We start from the raw sequence: 19,742 nt of genomic DNA on the forward strand, positions 1-19,742 counted from the left end.
TTGCTAAGAGTCTCACAAATATGATTAGGAGGCTTCAAACTAAGTTATGGGTAGGAGGCAGACAGTGTTTTTGAGGGCAGGAGTTTATTTAATGTTGGAGATAATATCTCAAACATTATAAACAGAACTGGGCAAATAGTACAAGAACCCAACAATGGGAGGAAAAAAACTTAAATAAGCAGCTAGGGGGAACGACCCACGGTCTTAGATGTCTCCACACGGAGCATGGGAAATAACCAAGATGAGCAACTCTTAACACAGCAAAGCAAATATGATATATTAGGCATCACTGAAACCTGGTGGGATGAGTCTCATGATTGGAATATAATAATAGAAGGGTATAACTCAGTGGTTCTCAGACTATGGGGCAGGGCCCCCAGAAGGTACTAGAGGTGTTCAAGGGTGGTGTGAGACTTGGAGGCCCTGATGTCCCTCCTCCTTTTCTTACTCTTCCTAAACCTTTACTGTCCTGGAATGGAAGAGAAAGGGAAGGGAGGGCACTTGGAGCCTTTGAGGGGGGGAGGGGAGAGGAGATCAGGGAAGCTCACTGGATCATGGCCTCTGTAGGGCTGATCCCAAGCCATCACTACTACTTCTTCCCCCACCCATCCTGCCCCATTTTTTGGGTCGAGATACTGCTGCACCCTTAATCAGCCAGTGTACCCTAGGTGCAGGGTAGCTGAAGAAGAAGCAATATCCACAATAGGACCAAGTGGCAGAGGAGTGTGGCAGTGCCATCACCTGGCTCTCAATGAACCCCCTCAGAGGCTAAGTGGAATAGGCCTCAGTGGCTCCACTTTCACCATTTTGGTTGCCATTCCCTGGGAAGCTCCAGCTTCTCAACATCCTTTTTAAATTATAGTGCCCAGAACTGGACAAAATATATCCAGGTGAGGTCTGATCAAAGCAGAATAGAGTGGAACTATTACTTCCTCTGATCTTGATTACATCCACAGCATTCCCTTCATCTACCATGCTGGTGATTTTATCAAAAAAGCAATCAGATTAGCCTGGCATGACTTGTTTTTGAGAAACTCATGTTGACTTTTTGCGATTATGGCATTCTGCTCTAGAACCTTTCCTGGTATTGATGTCAGGCTAACTGGGCAGTAATCATTTGGGTCCTCTTATTTTTCCTTTTTTAAGATGGGAGACAACATTTGCACTCCTCCAGTCTCTTGGGACTTCTCCTATTTTCCAGGAATTCTCAAAGAGTATGGACAGTGGCTCTGAGATTACTTCTGCCAAGTAATGTAGTTCATCTGGCCCTGAAAACTTGGATTAATTTAGATTAATGAAGGGGCAAAACACACTGCCCCAAAAGGATGGATTGGGGCCGACTTGAAACTGCTCGCCCTGCAGTCATGGCAAGCACACACCACGGCCCCAAGCTACCTCGCCACCAGCCCAAATAGGAGAGGAAAATATTTGCTCCCGTTTTGACTAATTTTGACCCACCTTAGGTGTCCTGGCACAATCCCAGGGCTGCTTCTGGGTGCTCCAGGGGCATGTGTTGTCAAAATGACATGCCCCCAGAGCAGCTGGAAGCTGCTCCCATGTGATTGCCCAGCACAACTTCAGAGCGTCTTGGGGGCATGTGTCGTCAAGATGCCACACCCCAAGCCAAGAGCAGAAAGGATGGTTAGTTCAGATATGAATCGAAATGGAAAATCATTTTATAGATATAAGATCAAGTGAGATAATAAGATAAGAAGAGGAAGAAGAAGAGGAAGAAACAATGAAGACAAACATCTAATATAAAGATAAAGAAGATAAAGAAGATTAAGAAGTCGGTGGACATTTATAAAATATAAATTGTGAATTTGTAACTTGATTAATTACTGATTTGCCTATACGAAGAACAACTGTAAGAATTCAAATAAGTTTTTTTGTATTATATAGATTAATAAAAATTAAAAAGAAAGAAAGAAAGAAAGAAAGAAAGAAAGAAAGAAGTTCTTTAGTCACCATCCTGGTTTTTTAACCAGTATCATTTTTCTTGAGATCAGGATCACTTTAAATCATTTTTCATTGGAACAGTTTGAAATTGTGCCTTCAATATCTTCTTTTTGAGAAACTCTCATCAATCCCAAACTCTCTTCTTTTTTACTATTCCTGACCATAGGATCACACCCAGTATTTCCCCAAGGTTACTAAAATCAGCTTTCCTAAAATCTAGATTTGCCCTTTCCACTGTATAACACACTCCAGGAGAACATGATCATTCTCACCTAAGGATCCTGTGACTTCCACCCCATTAACCAGGTTATTCCTGTTGGTTAGGATCAGATCTAAAACAGTGGAACCCTTCTTTGCCTCTTCCACATTTTAGACAAGGAAAATGTCTGCCAGGCAAGGGAGGAATTTGTTGGACCTTAAAGTTTTGGCTGAGTTTCACTTCCAGGAAATATCAGGATGGTTGAAGTCACCCATCAGTACTACATGAATGGGGGTTATCTGTTCCAAAAAGGCATCCTACAGTTCCTCAGTTTGACTTGGAAGTCTGTAGTAGAGTCTCACAATAATCTCCCTGTTATTTCCCTCCCCTTTAATTTTATCCAGATGCCTTCAATCTGGTTTGCAGGATTTAAATCCTGGATCTCTTCACATACCTGATGTTTATAATGCTACTACTATTCCTTTCCAGTTTGGCCTATTTCTCTTTAAAAGGTTATACCTATCTATTGCTACATTCCACCACACTCAAGTCAGCGTTACAGGTGAACTGAGTTAATCAAGGAAGCCAAGTTTGCAAGAACTGACCAGAGCAGTTGATATCTTGCAGGTCACTCATTTGTTGTGTCACCATAAGTCAATATGATGACCAATAACTACAACATATGTTGACTAAAGAACCAAGTTGCTTACCTTTATAGCAGCAAAATGAGGACCCACCAAGGATTCCCCACCAAAAATCAAAATTCCTCTTCTTACTTGCCAGAATGTAACCTCCACTCTTAAACCTTAACCTTCCAGAATGTAGCCTGACATAACAAAGCACCAGCAGGCTCTGGTGTTTCTATGACAACAAACAACAGCACAAGCAGCAGGGTTGGTTAGCCAAGGGCCTGCTATGAAACTTCTGCTAAGGTTCTGAACAGGTCAGATAGGGCAATGATCTCAGATACAGTGAATCTATGAATTTTACAGCTATATTTTCTTCTTCTTCTCATGGGTAATAATATGACTGTATAAAAAGAAATATCCTAATAATAAACTACACAATAATTCCACAAATTTATTTCTGTAAACTCACCCTGCAAAACCTTTGATCTACCAAGCTGAAAATAAGCCACTAAATAGCTTTTTCCCCAAGCCAATGTTGACAACAAAACATTGAAGTTTATAAATCCATTAATGAATTATGAAACTTGCTGGGCTGCTAAAGCGCATGCCGCCATACTTAATTCAGACATGCTTAAATAAATGCTATTGCTATGAGTATTGTTTGAAATTATATTAACAAATAGAATTATCCCAGTTTAATGGATTGATCACCTTTTAAGAGTTCTATCCATAAGTAAAAGGCTCAAGATAAAATGTTTCCACGTCTGTTATTGCTTGTTGTACCAATGATTAATAGTGAAAAACACATGAAGTAAACTTTCAGAAGGCCATCCCCATTACCACCATCACTCAATCGCAGCTGTGAAGATAGGGCATATTTCTGTAATTTGTAAACCCACCTGGAACAGAGAGAGGGAAGTAGAAAAAGTTGGTTGACATGAAGCAGAAAAGAGTTTGTGCTACCAGGCATCTTTCTTTGAGAATATGTTCACTTCCTGCTTCCTGGGAGAGTCTGCTCCTGTTTGCCTCCATATAAGAACATAAGCCACAACCCCCAATCAAAGGGTCATACTACTCATGGAAGATTGTCATATAGGCGGGGTACACACCACCAAAAAGAAGCACCTCCCTGGTGCCTCTCTTTGCTTCGCAGGAACGCCGCAGCAACCAAATTGCACGGTGCTCCTGCAGAGCAAAAAAGGAGCGCCCAGAAGTGGCTCCTTTTTGCAGCGACGCTGCAAAGCGCCAGAGCCGACGCAGTGACGTCACAGCTGCACTGCCCCATCTGGAAGCAGCGCAGCCACGACGTCACCATTACGCACCCATTCTGGTGGGTGCGCTACAGTCACATGTGAGGGTTGCCAGGCGTGTGGGCGCTCCGCCCACCAGGCAACTCTTGCACATGACAAGGGCGTCTCAAAAGCCAGTTTGTTCCAGGCCAAAAATCTTCACTGAATAAAAGAGTTGGACATCTCTTCGGTGTTAAATACCACCAGTAGCTCATCTTGTAATAATTTTGATAGATTGATAGAATCATAGAGCAGGAAGATAACTCAAGGGCCATCAAGTCCAATCCCTTGTAATGCAGGAATACGCAGTCATACCACCCCCAACAGATGGTCATCCAGCCTCTGCTTAAAGACCTCCCAAGAAGACTCCTCCACACTGCGAGGGAGGGTGTTCCACTGCCGTACAGCTCTTATTGTCAGAAAGTTCTTCCTAATATTGACCTGGAATCACTTTTCCTGTAGCTTGCATCCTTTGTTCCATCTTCTAGTCTCTGGAGCAGCAGGGAACAAGCTTGCTGCAGCCTCTATGACACCTCTTCAAATACTTAAACAGGGCTATCATATCACTCTACAGACTGCCAAAATAAAGCTGCTTCGGGTCTCTTTGGAGGTATGCTATTTAAATGATGCATGGGTCCTAAGAGTCCGGAGGTCGTGCCAAAGCCACACTCCATTCCTAAGCACTGGAGTGCAGCTTTAGTGCAGCTTCCAGATTCTTAGGATGCCTGCATCATTTAAACAGCATACCTCCAAAGAGACCTGAAGCAGCTTTATTTTGGCAATCTGTAACAGGCCATACCCAGCTCCTTTAGTCTCTTCTCATAGGGCATGGTTTCCAGACATTTCAACATTTTTGTCATCCTCCTCTGGACACACTCCAACTTGTCAACATCTTTTTTTAATTGTGGTGTCCAGACGTGGATGCAATTTTCCAGGTGAGGCCTGACCAAAGCAGAATACAGTGGTACTAGTACTTCCCTTGATAAGTAATTCTTACCCTGAGAATATTATTTCCCTTGCAAAGTATTTTCTTTGAGATAAAATCATAGAATCATAGAGTTGGAAAAGACCACAAGGGCTATCCAGTCCAGCCCCCTGCCATACAGGAATACAAAATCAAAGCAAAGGTCTGACCAAAGCAGAATAGAGGAGTATTATCACTTCACTTGATCTAGACGTTATACTTCTATTGGTGCAGCCAATAGAATATTGGCTTTTTTAGCTGCCACATCACACTGTTTACTCGTGTTCAGCTTGTGGTTTACTAAGGCTCCCAAATCCTGTTCATCCCAAGTGAGGGGTAAGTTCCCTTCTTTGATGCTGTTCAGCTGTAAAGGCTCAGCTAAAATATCCACTAATTCTTTATAATATTGCGCCGAGAAGTTATCTGGCCCAGGCGATTTTCCAGGTTTTAATGATTTTATTGTTAGGGCATGGAAAGACACACTGTGTCCACCATGACCACCTACAGAGTTGAACCACGTTGACAGGACTCCAGGGAGAAGGAATCTGAAGAGATGTCTGCAAAGGTATTCAGGCCAAGAAGAAAAATATTCCTTCACCACTGCAAACGGCCTTCAGCTCCTGGCTTGAGAAATAACGACAAGAGCACTTCAAGCCTTCACTCTACACGAGGCTTTAATAAATAAGTTACTTTAATAAATAAATTACTTTGCCAACCAAATAACCATAATGGCAAAACAGAGAGGCAGTTACTCTAACACCAACTGTCATAGCTGACACTCTCTCTCAGGACTGACAGCATCAACATTCCATAATGCAAGTGTCAAGTGTCAACTGCCACTGGAACTGTAATAGGTTCTGCTACAGCTCTATCTTGTGGACACATAAATGTCATTTCCTAACATTTATGGCATCTTTAATCTCTTGTATAGAAATTGGCTGATCTAACATGTCTTTCTGTTGAGATGTAGGTGTAATCTTAGTTTTATCAAAGTATTTTTCTATATTATGTCAATCTTTTTGCTTTTAGACAGGTCACCATAATATTTTGCGAAGGTTTTTTTAAATCTCTTTTTGGTCTGCAGTATGCTTTCACCATGCTTTATTTTATTTATGGACAACATTTCTTTCTTTTTCCTTAGCTTAAAGGCTAGCCATTTTCCCGCTTTATTTGCGTATTGAAAATGACGGAGCTTAACTGATTTCATTCTTTGTTCCATCTCAATAATCCATTTTTGTGAGATTTGTTGTTTGAGACTTTTTATTTCTGATTGCCGCTTTTTGTTAGATTGATCTGTTTGTAGTCCATGTTCCCTTTTCTTTATTTCTTGGGTTATTTCTTGAATTTTCCCTTCCCTTTGCCTTTTCAATAAGGCTTTTTTTCTGAATAAAAAAAACCTCTCATGGTTGCTTCCGAGGCTGCCTACAGTGTGTTTTTATCTACGTCCTGATTATTGTTTTCTTTAAAGTAAAATTGGAGAGTCTTTTTTTCTTCTTCCAAAATTAGGTTGTTTTGTAATAAGTAATCTTGAAGTCTCCAGTTAAATTCTCTCACAGAATTCTCTCACAACCCTTTGCCAGCCTCATGGTTTCTATGAGTGGGTAATGATCTGAAATTAATTTAGCTAGAATTTTTGCATTAACCATCTCCTTACATAAACTTTTTGTCACCAAGCACATATCTATTCTTGACTATGAGGCATGACGGTTTGAAGAAACAAGTAAAATGTTTTTCATTCTTATTTTTAAGTCTCCATATATCTTGCAACTCAGATTCCTCCATTAGTGAAAAGAAAGCTTTTGGGAGTTTCCCTTGCAAATCCAATGATAGCTTTGCTGAGCTTTTATCTATTCTAGGGTCTATTACCCCATTAAAAACACCTAATAAGATAATATTTGTCATGGCCAGCCAAGAGGAGGACGAGGAGGTGGTTGTGGTTCCTCAAGTGCAAGAGGAGATGGAGGCTATACCAGGTCCTAATCCTGCCCTGCCAGACCCCAGCCCTGATCTCCCAGCCCCAGGAGGTGAAGCTCAGCCAGGTCCTAGCACTGTGGGGATTCCTCCTGAGGCTCAGCAGCCTAGTGTTGACTCTGGGGAAGAACCAAGCCTGGAGGTTCCTTCCTTTAGGCAGCAGACAGCTGAGAGTGCGTGCGTGCGTGCATGGATCCAGGAGGCTTGCAGAGAAGCAAGCTATTGATAAGCCACAGCTGGCACAAGGGAGGGCGTCCTGCATTTAAGCAGTTGCGGAACGCCAACCCTTTGCCAGCAATTATTTCAGTATCCTTCTTGGTGATTGTTGTCAGCACTGGCTTCTTGTTTGCCTTGGACCATCGACTTTGGAACGAACTGGACTCTTGTTACCTTCTGGCTGTCCTGACCTTGTACCAAACTGACTTCTGTGAACTCTGGTATCCTGACCTTGGCTTCGTTTCTGGTGTGTTTCACTCAGACTAACAAAAAGGTCTGTAGACTGTCTCCCAGCTCCTTTCTTGCTGAGCCATCCTTATCAGCGTTTGTTTGGATGTGTGCTGGCCACAGTCCAGGACAATATTGTCGTATGCCATTTCTTGAATTTCTTTTAGGAGACACCAGAAAAAATTACTTTTTTATTCTGGGGTACATAGATTCCCATGACTAAGATTTTCTTCTTTTGAAATCCAGCTTCAATGGCCACATAGTGACCATTTGGGTCATTGAGTGTCTCCTTGCTTTTAATCCTTTCGTTAACATATAGTACCACCCCTCTTTTGGCTCTAGTGGTTGCCGAAACGTATTCAGTTCCAAATTTATTATTTTTAAGGAGTTTGATATCTTTAGATTTAATATGTGTCTCCTGCAAACAAATTAGGTCCAGTTTCATTTTACCAAGGTAGTGAAATACCTTTTTCCTATTATTTTGGTGATGGAGGGAAGAAAATGTAAATAAAGAAACTGAGGAAATAAAATAAACCAATTTAATTAACTTGAAAGAAGGAAAAATGATAAATGGAGAGGATGTTAATAACTTTTTATATATTCAAAGCAGAAACAGACGAAGAGTGGCTGTGAACTTCTTCATTAAGAATTTATTTGTATTAATTTGAATAGGTGGAGAACAGAGAGGCTACATTTGTCAAAGCTATGAGTAAAAAAAGAATGAATAAAAATTGTGGGAGTATGAGAAATAAATAACAGAATTTTATTTATTTATTTATTTATTTATTTAACAAAGACAGCATTTTATCAATTTACTTTCTAAAGCGTTACAATCAGGACAGGCCAAATATAATTTCCAGCAGCTGCAATCTAGTATTTGTAAAGTGGAGCCCTCTGCCAGAGGCCCAGCCCAGTTCTCCAAATGCACTGATTCTTTTTCCATGGATTCAAGCATCCATAGGTTGACAATATTAAATTTCAAAAAGCATACCTTGATTTTGCCATTTTATAGAGAGGGCACCATTTTACTATGCCACTGTATTTAATGGGACTTGAGCATCCACTGCTTTTAGTACTATCCACAGGGGATCCTGGAACCAAGTCTCAGAAGACACCAAGGCTCCAGTGTACATTATGTGAAAATAAAGAGTTAAAGAGAGAAAAAGACTAATACCAAGATTAATCTTCAAAAAGTGCTGGGAAAACACAGATGCAGATCAATTCAATAGTGAAACCAGACATGAAAGGCAATTAAAGCCACCAAGATATTGTTCCCAGGATGTTTGAAGTGTGGGATTCCAGAAGTTAAGAGGCCTGGAGAACTGATGATGAACCACTACAACTAAGCGATCTCTCCTGCCAAAAATGGAAAGCTGAGATGCAGCAAACAGGCCGCTTGTTTGGCAGCGGGAGCAGAGAGGGCACAGAGCCCACTGCAGCTCTGCCAGGGTCCAAAACAAACACACTGCCGAGATAATCCGGTTGGAGGTCGCGTTAACAGCACTGGCTGAATGCCTTCTCTATGGGACAGCTCTGCTGCCGCCACAAACTACATTTCCCAGGAGCCCCAGCAGCGCAGAGCTTAATCGGGATTATTTCCGCAGTGTGTTTTGGGCCAATGCCAGCGACGCCATTTGTCAGCGCTGTCAGTTGAGAGTCTATTGGCTCTAAGGCTTGGGACCAGGCTTCTCGCAGCTCTTTTTGAATGCCTGCTCTGAGTCGTTCGGGTGGAGACCTTGGCCGTCGTCTGAGGCTGAGAGAGCGTCACTCTCCCAAGGCCACCGCCAGGGCGGAACTCTAGCCTAAGACTCAAACCGTTGCGCCACCCCTCGGGCGCCGCTGGGAGGGTATTCGTGAACTAGTTTGGCCCGATCAAGGATCCGTAGCTCCATCATTCCTGACGGAGGGCGGAGCTAATTGGAGCCGCCTGGGAAAGAAGATGGCGGGCGTCGTTCGCTGTTCCCGGCTCCACTGCAGCGGCCTCCTGTCTCCAAGGCCAGGCGAGTCTCGGGCAGGAGGCCCTTCTCTCCCGCCGGGCAGCCTGCAGCCCCTCGTCCGCCTCCTCCCGCGGGGAGGCTCCGGCAGCCTTTGGGAGAGCGAGCGGGCGAGGCTGCGGAGAGGAGTGGGCGAGGAGGAGGCGCCTGTCTCTCCCGGGAGAGTCTGGTCTGGGGCCGGCCATGCCGGGAGGGAGGCCTACTTCGCGGGAGAGCAGCTTTCGCGACATTGCCTTTCCGAAGTGGGCCTGGGCTTACAAGGCCTCGCTCGGGGCAAGGAGCCACCGCTGCCCGCCTTGGAGCTCCTGCCCAGGCCCCGTGGTCGCAGGCAGGGAAGCCGCTGGGTCTTCAAGGGGCAGATTTCTGTCACGCCCAGCACTGGAGCCCTTCCTTTTCTCCCTCCTGTTGCCCAGCCGCCCCCTTTTACTCCTCCTCCGCCTTTTCGGTACTGAGCCGCCTCACCCCCTCCTTCCCTGCGCTCTGGGCTCAGGCGGTTTTCCTCCCCTCCACAAGGAAGAGGGCTTTCTGCTTCCTTGTGTTTAGGATTGATTCTGGACACCCAAATCCCCCCCCCCGCCCTCCCTCCCTGCCTCCCAATGTGGGTAAAGAGGCTAAAGAACTTGGTAGCCCTTTGGTAGGTAGAGCTTTGTGGCAAACATGAGTGCTGTCTGGCTTTGTGCACCTTCATCATAACCAAGGCAAGATCTTAAAATGGATATAAAATGTGGGAGAAGTGGAGTAAAAACCTGGGCATAAAAATAGGGAGTGGCTACCCATTGAATACTTAAATAAAAGCAACAATGAAGATCTTGGAAAGATAATTAAAACATTAAAGAATAAGGGATTCTAAATAGTTGGAGATTTGTATGATTTAACAGGGGCACAAATACAGGAAGAAAATTCACTATTTAACAGGTTAGCAATATTGGATTCAAGCAAAAGGGGTAATAATAAAGTTGCTGGATGAAACATAATTAAGTATTGATGACCAAAATGAACTATTAGAAGAAATAATTAAAAAAATAGAATGGGGTAAAGGACTAATAGGAAAAATGTATAAGAATATGTTAACAACCCAATTGAGAATGATAGAGGGATTGATAACGAACTGGGAAAAAGGTTTATTGATTGATACAGATGAAATTAAATTTTGGCTACAAGAAATTGTTAAAATTAAAAACACAAATGTAAAAGAACAACAAATGAAAATGATTGGAAAATGGTATAGGGCACCACACCAATTAGCATTTACAAATGACAAATGTCAATCCAAATGTTGGCATGGATGTGGCATTAAAGGGATATATATATATACAGATGTGGAGGGAATGCCCGTTTGTACAAAAACTTTGGACAGAGTTTAAGCGACAGATAAATAGAATTATAGGGATAGAAATACAATTAAGTAAAGAAAATTGCTTGGCTCTCAATTTAGGGGAATTAGGATTGAATAATAATCAAAAATATGTAGCAAAACAATTTCTAAAAGCTGCTCCTGCAGTGATTGCTTATGGATGGAGAAAGAAATTGGAACAAGGCTTACTTATTTAAATATATAAAAGAATATATACTATTCGACTTTCTTAGGGAAAGAAGATTAAAATATATTGGGGAAAGCAATAAAGAACCATGGGAAGACAAATGGGAAATAGTAATTAAGAGCGTGAAAGGTAAAATGAGGCATGAAGAAGTTAATAATATAATCAATACTATTTTCCATATCTCCAAAACCAATTGTTAATTTGATTGGATTGTAAATTTCTCTATGCTGTTTTCTTATGGGGGGCGGTGAGGGAGGGGAGAAAATTGTAATATGAAACACGATTGTATAATATGTATTATACACGGTGTAATAAAAATTATTGGGGGAAAAAATAAACAAGACAAGATTAAAGTGCCCAAAGGGACCCTCAGAGGCCGGCAAATGCCGAGGGGAGGAGCCAGATGCCCCCTCCCTCTGAAAAGGGGGACAGAAGCTCCACTCTCTGGGGGCGCGAATCCCGCCCCCTGGCACCCAGCCCCCATCCATCCTGGAGGTAGAAGCCCCGGCCCTGGCACGCAAACTTGAAAAGGTTCACCATCACTGTGTTTCTCAATGGAAGCATATATTCCTACATGAATGGTGCATGCATTCATGTATGTGATTCCCTATGTAGTGTGTCTTGACATTATCAAATTTTAATTGCAGTTGGTTTTCATGGCTTTATGCAGTGTTTGTCTCTGTGTTCTTGGCCTGATGAAGGCAGTTATTGTAAACCTCAGCAATTCTTTGCAGCCAAAATTGACTTGGGCAAATTGTGTACATTCTCTCTACTTAAACTGCTTTATGTGGTCGATATGATGTTTCAGTGGGATCACTCCCCGCTGCTGAGAAAAGGAGAAACTTTACCTGAACTCCTTAGATAAAGTATGCAACAACAAACTATTCATGTATATTTTCAATTTTCTTTAGGCTATGGTGTTTCTCTGTCATCACTGTCTTTTCTTCACCAAGACCGCCAAATTCATTACTCAGTGATTCCTCATGGAAGGAGTGGCCGCTCCTCTGTCAGTGGCATCGTGGCAACTGTCTTTGGAGCCACTGGATTCTTGGGTCGATATGTTGTCAATCGCCTGGGTAATGTACTCAAATAATACAGTATATACTCAATTATAAGTCGATCTCATATATAAGTCAGGTTTGGGGGCCAAAATTATGGATTTTTATATGACCTGTGGATAAGTTGAAAGTAAAACTTAGCAGTATGTAACAAAGGATGGAAAGGATGAAGCAAAGGAAACCAATGTTAAAGAACTTAAAATTTGTTGACAAGCATAACTATTTATGCTCAGGCTGGACAGATGAGATTGATGCTTCTTTTAGGTTCTCTGAGAAGGAATTAAGGTCTCACCTTTCACCAGGAGATGGTTCCTTTTTTGATAAGAGTTAAAGTACAGTACTTACATTGACCCATGGATAAGTTAACCCAAGTTTTTGGGGTCACTTTTCTAACTAAAATTTATAGTCTTATACATAAGTATATACATTTGAGTAATGTATATACATTTGATAATCTCTTATTTGAAAATTTTAATACAGTTGAACTTACCTATATACTTGACTACATGTCGATGACATGTGTAAGTTGAGGGTACATTTTGGGGCCAAATTGTGGATTTTGGTATGACCCGTGGATATGTCAAGGGTAAAATATGGTGGCTGCACCGCCATTGGGTGCAACGGGCTCGAATTGGCTGACAATTTAAAAGTCTGATGTAAATGAAATATGAGAGCTTGAAGGAATTGGGAGAGGAAGATAAGGAAAATATAACAAGTAAAAAAAGTAAAATAGACTCACAGCAGGCAAGCAGAGTTCCCCCACAAAATCCTCCTTTCTTTCATCGTCCTCCTCCTTCTCCTGGGGGCTTTGCCAAGCAGGCAGCTTTGCCACTCAAAGGTGAACGGCACGGCAGAGGAGGAGGAGGACAACACAGTGAGTGGGTTGCCTTGTCTCTTTCCCCCCTCCTCCTCCTCCTCCTCACAAAACTGCCCGCCTGGTAAAGCCCCCAGACCTCTCAAAGGTGAATGACAAGGAAGAGGAGGAACTTGGAGGAAAGACACTAGGTTGCCTGCCCATCGCATTGTCCTCCTTGTCCTCTGCCATGTTGTTCACCTGTAAGTGGCAAGGCAGCCTGCCTGGCAAAGCCCCCAGGCTGCTTGAAGGTGTACGACACGGAGAAGGAGGAGGAAGGGGGGAAGAGACAAGTATGCCCACCTTGGTGCTGCGCAGCACCATCCGCACAGCTCGCACAGCTATGACGTCGCAGCAGCGCAGCGTCCAAACAGCGCTGCGCAACTGTGATACCATCATGCCGTCTCTGGTGGTTTGCAGCTGCGCAACTGTGCCGCAAAAAGGAGCTGCTTCCAGGCGCTCCTTTCTTGCTGTGCAAGAGCATTGCGCTATTTGGTTGCTGCAGCGCTGCTGCCGAGCAAGGAGAGGCGCCTCCCCGGCGCCTCTTTTTGGCACTCTGTACCGCACCATAAATATACAATTGGTTATTTGCTTTTCTACAACTCTTCAATATGTCAACATTTAAAATAATTTCCCCCTTCCCCACTGCCATTCCCTTCTCCTTTTATGTCATGTCTCTTTAGATTGTAAGCCTGAGGGCAGGGAAATGTCTACTTAACAATTTGTAAGCCGCTCTGATAGCCTTTTGGCTGAAGAGCGGACTATAATTAATTAATTAATTAATCTACCAAACTGGTAATTTTATCAAAAAAGATATTAGTGTGGCATGACTAGTGTTTGAGAAACCCATGTTGACTTTTTCTGATTATGGTGTTCCCTTCTAAGTATTTATATCCCCCCAAAGCCCTTTTTTATTATTATCCAGCTACTGTATCTTCCTTCTTCCTGGCATGACTAGTCCTGGCAGGACTAGTCATGCCAGACTAATCTGATCTCTCTCTCTCTCTCTCTTTGATATAGTCACAGGCTTGATAGATGAAAGGAATTCTGTGGGTGTAGCATATCTTGATTTTAGTAAGGCTTTTGATACAGTTCCCCATGATATTCTTGCAAAGAAACTAGTAAAACGTGGCCTAGACAATGCTACTGTTAGGTAGATCTGTAATTGACCGATTGATCAAACCCAGAGGGTGCTCACCCATAGCTTCCCTTCATCCTGGAGAGAAGTGACTAGTGGATGCCACAGGGATCTGTACTGAGCTGTGTGCTGTTGAACATCTTTATCAGTGACTTGGATGAAGGAATAGAGAACATGCTGATTAAATTTGCAGATGATACCAAATTGGGAGGGGTTGCTGATTCCCCAGAGGACAGGATTAAAATTCAAAATGACCTTGACGGTTTAGAGGGCTGGGCTAAAGCTAACAAGATGAACTTCAACAGGAAAAAATGTAAGATCCTATACCTAGGCATGAAAAAAGTGTGCAGATAGGATGGGAGACACCCGGCTAGACAACAGTTCACGTGAAAGGGATCTAGGAGTCTTAGACCACAAGCTGAACATGAGTCAGTAGTGTGATGCTGCAGCCAAGAAAGAGGTCTGGAAGTCATGTTCTTTAAGAGGAGACTTAAGGAGCTTGGTATGTTTATCCTGATGAAAAGGAGGTTAAGAGGGGACATGATAGTTATGCTTGAATATGTGAAGGGATGTCCTATTGAATAAGGAAGAGGTTTGTTTTCCACAGCTCCAGAGACTGGGACCCGGAGCAATGGATTGAAGCTACAGGATCGAGATTCCACCTCAACATTAGGAAGAACTTCCTGACAATAAGAGTTGTTGTACGGTGGAACATGCTCCCTCAGAGTGTGGAAGAGTCTCCTTTGTTGGAGTTTTTTTTTGGTGCTAACAAGCACACAGTCACACCTCCACTCAGTTCACCCAGTCAGCCTTGACAAAATAGACAAAAGATCACCAAAGTACAATAGAACCATAGACACTACCACTCGCACAAACAAGCTTTCACTAGGCTCCAGACAAGCCCACCAGCCTTCTCCCAAATGACCCTGAGATTCCATCTAAATTTCAGGAGGGATTTCCTGACAGTCAGAGCTGTTTAACACTAGAATTTGCTGCCTCCGAGCATTTTGTGTTCCTGCATGGCAGAGGGTTAGATTTAATGGTCCTTGTGATCTCTTCCAACTCCATGATTCTATTATTCTAGTTTTAGTGGCTATGCAGAGGGACTCTCTTTAGCAGTTGGCCCATATACTTCTTGTGTTGTCCTGATAAGCCTTTATTATCCATCTGTTTCATATGCCTCATTTGCCCATACATTATTTTGCTAGGCACTTGTAGAAGCAGTGAGTCAGGAGAAGAGCAGATAACACTTGGAGTCTGGTAGAAATGGCCACATGTTTTGGTTTTTTATCATGATGCAGTCTTTATTTTTGCCTTCCCCATCCCATCCCCTCTTGAATAACTGAAATTGAAATTGCTCAGTGGTGGAAACAGGCTGTTAGAATGATAGAATCATACACTTAGAAAAGACAACAGCCCTAGACAACAGCCCTATCAGAAAAACCTACAAGGAAATTGTAGTATGTGAAAAGAAACAAGCATACACATAACATTTATTTCATTTATAAATTCAGAATATACTTTATGTCATTCTGCAAAATACTGTCTAAATTTTTTGAAAATTGTATGCTAAAAAAATTATATAAAAAAAATGAAAACCTGAGATCCCCATCATTTGGAAATAAGGGATATATAAAAGCTAAATGACTTTGTTCCCACAGGACCTTTGATTCTCTCATTCCACCTCCCTGCTGCATGCTTTAACATATAGATAAGGGGAGCTTCCTCTGAATTATAAGTGTCTTGGATTAATTCCTTGCTTAAAATAACATAAACAAAGCCCAGAGGTTTCTGTTCCCTCCAACATTGAGTCTTTTAAACCCCCAGAACATCCTGTTTAAATGAACAGAAATTGGTTCAGTCCTGAGAGTTTTGATTTGTAACTATGGCGGGTTACAGATCGCCATTTAGGATGCGCTCTGCACGTCCTAGGGTTAGGAAGGGGTGTGCTAGGGTTAGGAAGGGTTGCCCCTTCCTAACCGGCCCTGTTCCCAACACACGCGGAGCGCATCCTAAATGGCAGCGCCCATCCACATGGGAGCTGCCATTTTTACGTCGTGGACACTTTGCATCCAGACGTGGCGCGGAGGAAGTGATGCCCGAGTGCGCGCCTCGCCCCTCACGGCGCCACTTCCAAGGGTCAAAAAGGAGTGCCATTTCGGCTCTCCTTTTTTGCTGTGTCCGGAAGCCTCACGGTCTGGCCGCTGGGGCTTCCCGCTGCAGCTAATGGCGGCGGCGGGAGAACGGCCGCTTGAGGGCGGTCTGTAATGCGCCTATGTCACCTTTCAGCAGTGAATCATTTTTAATTTTTCTAGAGCATTGACTGTCTTTCCATTGTCTTTCCTTCTTCCCTTCTCTCTCGTAAGGTCTCTCCTCCTGCTGCTCCTTCCTTCAGAGATTTTTTCTACCATATATACTCGACTATAAGTCAATAAATTTTTGCCCCAATATAGTCTCCAGAATCCTGGGTAGACTTGTGCAAGGGGCAATAGATCTTTGACAAAGCTTCTCCCCAGCTGGGCTGCCTCCGCAAGGGGCAGCCCAGTTGGGGAGAGCCCTGGAGTCTCTCCTTCGCTGGGCTCCCTCCTCAGAGGAAGCCCAGCGAAGGAAAGGCTTCCCAGGGCGAGCCTTCGCCCTGGAGACCTCTCCTTCTCTGGGCTGCCTCCTCAGAGGAAGCCAAGTGAAGGACAGGCTTCCCAGGGCGAGCCTTCGCCCTGGAGACCTCTCTTCCGCTGGGCTGCCTCCTCAGAGGAAGCCCAGCGAAGGACAGGCTTCCCAGGGCAAGCCTTCGCCCTGGTGACCTCTCCTTCGCTGGGCTGCCTCCTCAGAGGAAGCCCAGCGAAGGAAAGGCTTCCCAGGGCGAGCCTTCGCCCTGGAGACCTCTCATTCATTGGGCTCCCTCCTCAGAGGAAGCCCAGCGAAGGACAGGCTTCCCAGGGCGAGCGTTCGCCTTGGAGACCGCTCCCTTGCTGGGCTGCCTCCGTGGGGGAAAGTCCATCTCGGGACAGGCTTGCAAGGGATTGTGTTCGCCAGCAGCCTCTCCCCAGCTGGACTTCCCCTTAAGTAGGACCCTCGACCTATCCATGGGTCATATAAAAACCCACATTTTTGGCCCCCAAAGTTGACCTCGACTTACACACGAGTATATACGGTATCTCCCTTTCCCTTCTCCCTCCCTTTCTCCCTTCTCTTCCTCGTTCCTCTCTCCTTTTTTGAAGTTTTTGTGATTTTGAAGTTTTGGATAAGGGATACGCAGTATGTATTAGTGTTTGTGAGTGCTGAAAATACAGTGTTGTTTCTAAATATCATGCAATAGTTTTAAATTTAATTTTTTTTCTGGACATTTTTAGGGCGCATTGGTTCCCAAGTTATCATCCCACATCGGTGTGATCAGTATGATCTAATGTACCTTCGACCCATGGGTGACCTAGGACAACTTCTTTTTATGGTAGGTTTTCTGACTTTGGTCAGATATATGCTAACAAGGATATATTTAATCACTTACTGAGTAGAAAAGGGTTTATCACGATCCCTCAATAACATTTCTGTGAAAGCTATTTTCACATGTTTCATTTTTGTTATGATTTGTGCTTTGATTACCAGGAGTGGGATTCTCGTGACAAAGATTCTACTCGAAGAGCTCTTGAACACAGCAATGTAGTTATCAATCTTGTTGGGAAAGAATGGGAAACAAGGTAACTTTTATGTTTGTCTTAAAAGACTGAGACCTAGCCATATATATTAAATATTTGTTGTTGTTATGTACCCTCATGTCAATTCTAATTTCAGACTACCCTTTGATAGTGTTTTTTAGATTGGATGATTTTAATCCATTTTATGTTTATGTGTTTTAACAATGTTTTAACAATGTTTTTACAGCATTTAAATTATGTGTCTTAATCTATGTTGTACCCCTCCTCATTCCTTGAAGAAAGGCAGGTAAGAAACATTCATCATCATCATCATTGAGATTTATTCAGAGAAGGTTTGCCATTGCCTTTCTCTTAGAGTAAGTAAATTTGATGCCTTGAGGGGGCATATTAATCCCAATCTCTATGAATCCTAGTCCAGCACTCAAATCACTTCACTGGCTCTCTATACTGAATAGATATAATTCACTTATTTGAGGTTTGTGCACCAGAGTGAGGGGGAAGACAGAGAAATATGTTGCAATGCAGCAAGGTAGCTATAGTTGCCAACTAGCCTCCACAGTGCCTGTCTTCTGGGTGCCTCTTTGAAGCTAATGGTGTTCTAGGGAGGTTGCCTTCATAAATTGCCTGTCATACATTAAAAAGTGCCTTTTAGCTTCAAGGACTCACCAAGAAGCCAGGCAGAGAGTCACAGAATTGTACAGTTGGAAGGAACCACAATAGCCATCTAATCCAACAGTCTGCTATACAAAAATAATGCAATCCTGAAAGATGCCCATCCAATCTCTACTTAAAAACCACCTCTGAGGCAGTCTATTCCATTGGCAAAAAGTTTTGACAGTAAATAAATTCTTCCAAATGTTTAGGTGGAATCTTTTTTTCTTTTAATTTGAATCCATTGTCTCTGGTTCTATTCTCTGGAACAGCAGAAAACAAGTTCCCTCCATCTTCTACTTATCATTCCTTCCAATTTTTAAACATGGTCATCATGTCATCTTTCAGTCTTCTCTTCTCCAAACATACCATAATGCTTTGTTTCCAGATCCCTTTTTATCTTGCTCATCCTTCTCTGGAAACTTTCAAGCTGGTTAGTATTGATCTTGAACTGTTATACCCTGAACTGGAGACAGTATTCCAGATGATATCTGACCAAAGTAGAATAGAGTGGCACTACTACTTCCTTTTAACTGGACATTATATTCCTGTTCATTCTAGCTGAAATTGTATTGGCTTTTTGGCCACTGCAGCATCCTCTTGACTTGATCCTCTAAGATCACCAGGTGTTTTTCACATGTACTATTATCAAGCCCAGTGTCAGTCATCCTTTATTTGTGCATTTTCCTGCCTAGTTCTAGTACATTTATCCCTATTGAAATTCATTTTGTGATTTTTGGTCTATCTCTCCATTCAGACTTTGAATTCCAATTCTGTCCTCTTAGGCACTTGCTATCTTCTTCCTGCAAAATTAGTGTCATCTGCAAATTTGGTAAGCGTGCCATCATTTGTATTATTTATAAAGATGTTGAACATAAGATCACAAGGGCCATCCAGTCCAACCCTCTGCCATGCAGGAACTCAAAACATCCCTGACAGATTGCCATCCAGCCTCTGCTTAAACACCCCCAAAGAAGGAGATTGCACCACTCTCTGCACTCCTTCAGGCAGGGGTTGGACTGGACCCTTATGGTCTCTTCCAACTCTATGATTCTATGATTTTAACAATACTGGACCCAGATAGAACCCTGAGACACCCTCCTACAAGTTAAGTTTACCTTATCCAGAATACAGAAATAGAAAATATTCTAGAATATGCACCCTGATGGCGCAGTGGTTAAATGTCTGTACTTCAGCCACTCACTCAAAACCATAAGGTTGCGAGTTCAATACCAGCGAAAGGGCTCAAGCTTGACTCAGGCTTGCATCCTTCCGAGGTTGCTAAAATGAGTACACAGATTGTTGTGGGCAATTAGCTTACAGTTGTAAATCATTTAGACACTGTCAGTTCAGTATGAAGCGGTATATAAATGAAGCTGTTTTGTTTTGTTTTGTTTAG

The 19,742-nt window shown here is 42.9% G+C and overlaps 2 protein-coding genes across 5 annotated transcripts in view; one reads left to right on the forward strand and one right to left on the reverse strand.

Moving 5' to 3' along the window:
• AKAP3 (A-kinase anchoring protein 3) overlaps positions 1–2,957 on the reverse strand; it is a 38,526-nt gene extending 35,569 nt beyond the window's left edge. Inside the window, exon 1 of the mRNA XM_089524810.1 lies at positions 2,869–2,957. The gene's annotated coding sequence lies outside the window, so the exon portion shown is untranslated. The remainder of the gene's footprint in view (positions 1–2,868) is intronic.
• Positions 1–19,742, forward strand: part of LOC149312537 (NADH dehydrogenase [ubiquinone] 1 alpha subcomplex subunit 9, mitochondrial-like) — a 120,648-nt gene that overhangs the window by 45,464 nt on the left and 55,442 nt on the right. Inside the window, exons 1-4 of one of the 4 annotated variants that reach the window (XM_089524828.1) lie at positions 9,102–9,455; positions 11,902–12,066; positions 17,390–17,487; positions 17,643–17,734. In XM_089524828.1, coding sequence (XP_089380954.1) covers positions 9,395–9,455; positions 11,902–12,066; positions 17,390–17,487; positions 17,643–17,734 — 416 coding nt within the window. In that variant the 5' untranslated portion in view covers positions 9,102–9,394. Of the gene's footprint in view, positions 1–9,101; positions 9,456–11,901; positions 12,067–17,389; positions 17,488–17,642; positions 17,735–19,742 lie in introns of those variants that run through there. The other 3 variants (XM_089524827.1, XM_089524825.1, XM_089524826.1) reach the window with 3 other exon arrangements.

The sequence above is a fragment of the Sceloporus occidentalis genome, unplaced genomic scaffold (genome assembly GCF_023333645.1).
Source record: "Sceloporus occidentalis isolate IW3139 unplaced genomic scaffold, rSceOcc1.0.p SCAF_5, whole genome shotgun sequence".
NCBI classification, from domain to species: Eukaryota; Metazoa; Chordata; class Lepidosauria; order Squamata; family Phrynosomatidae; genus Sceloporus; species Sceloporus occidentalis.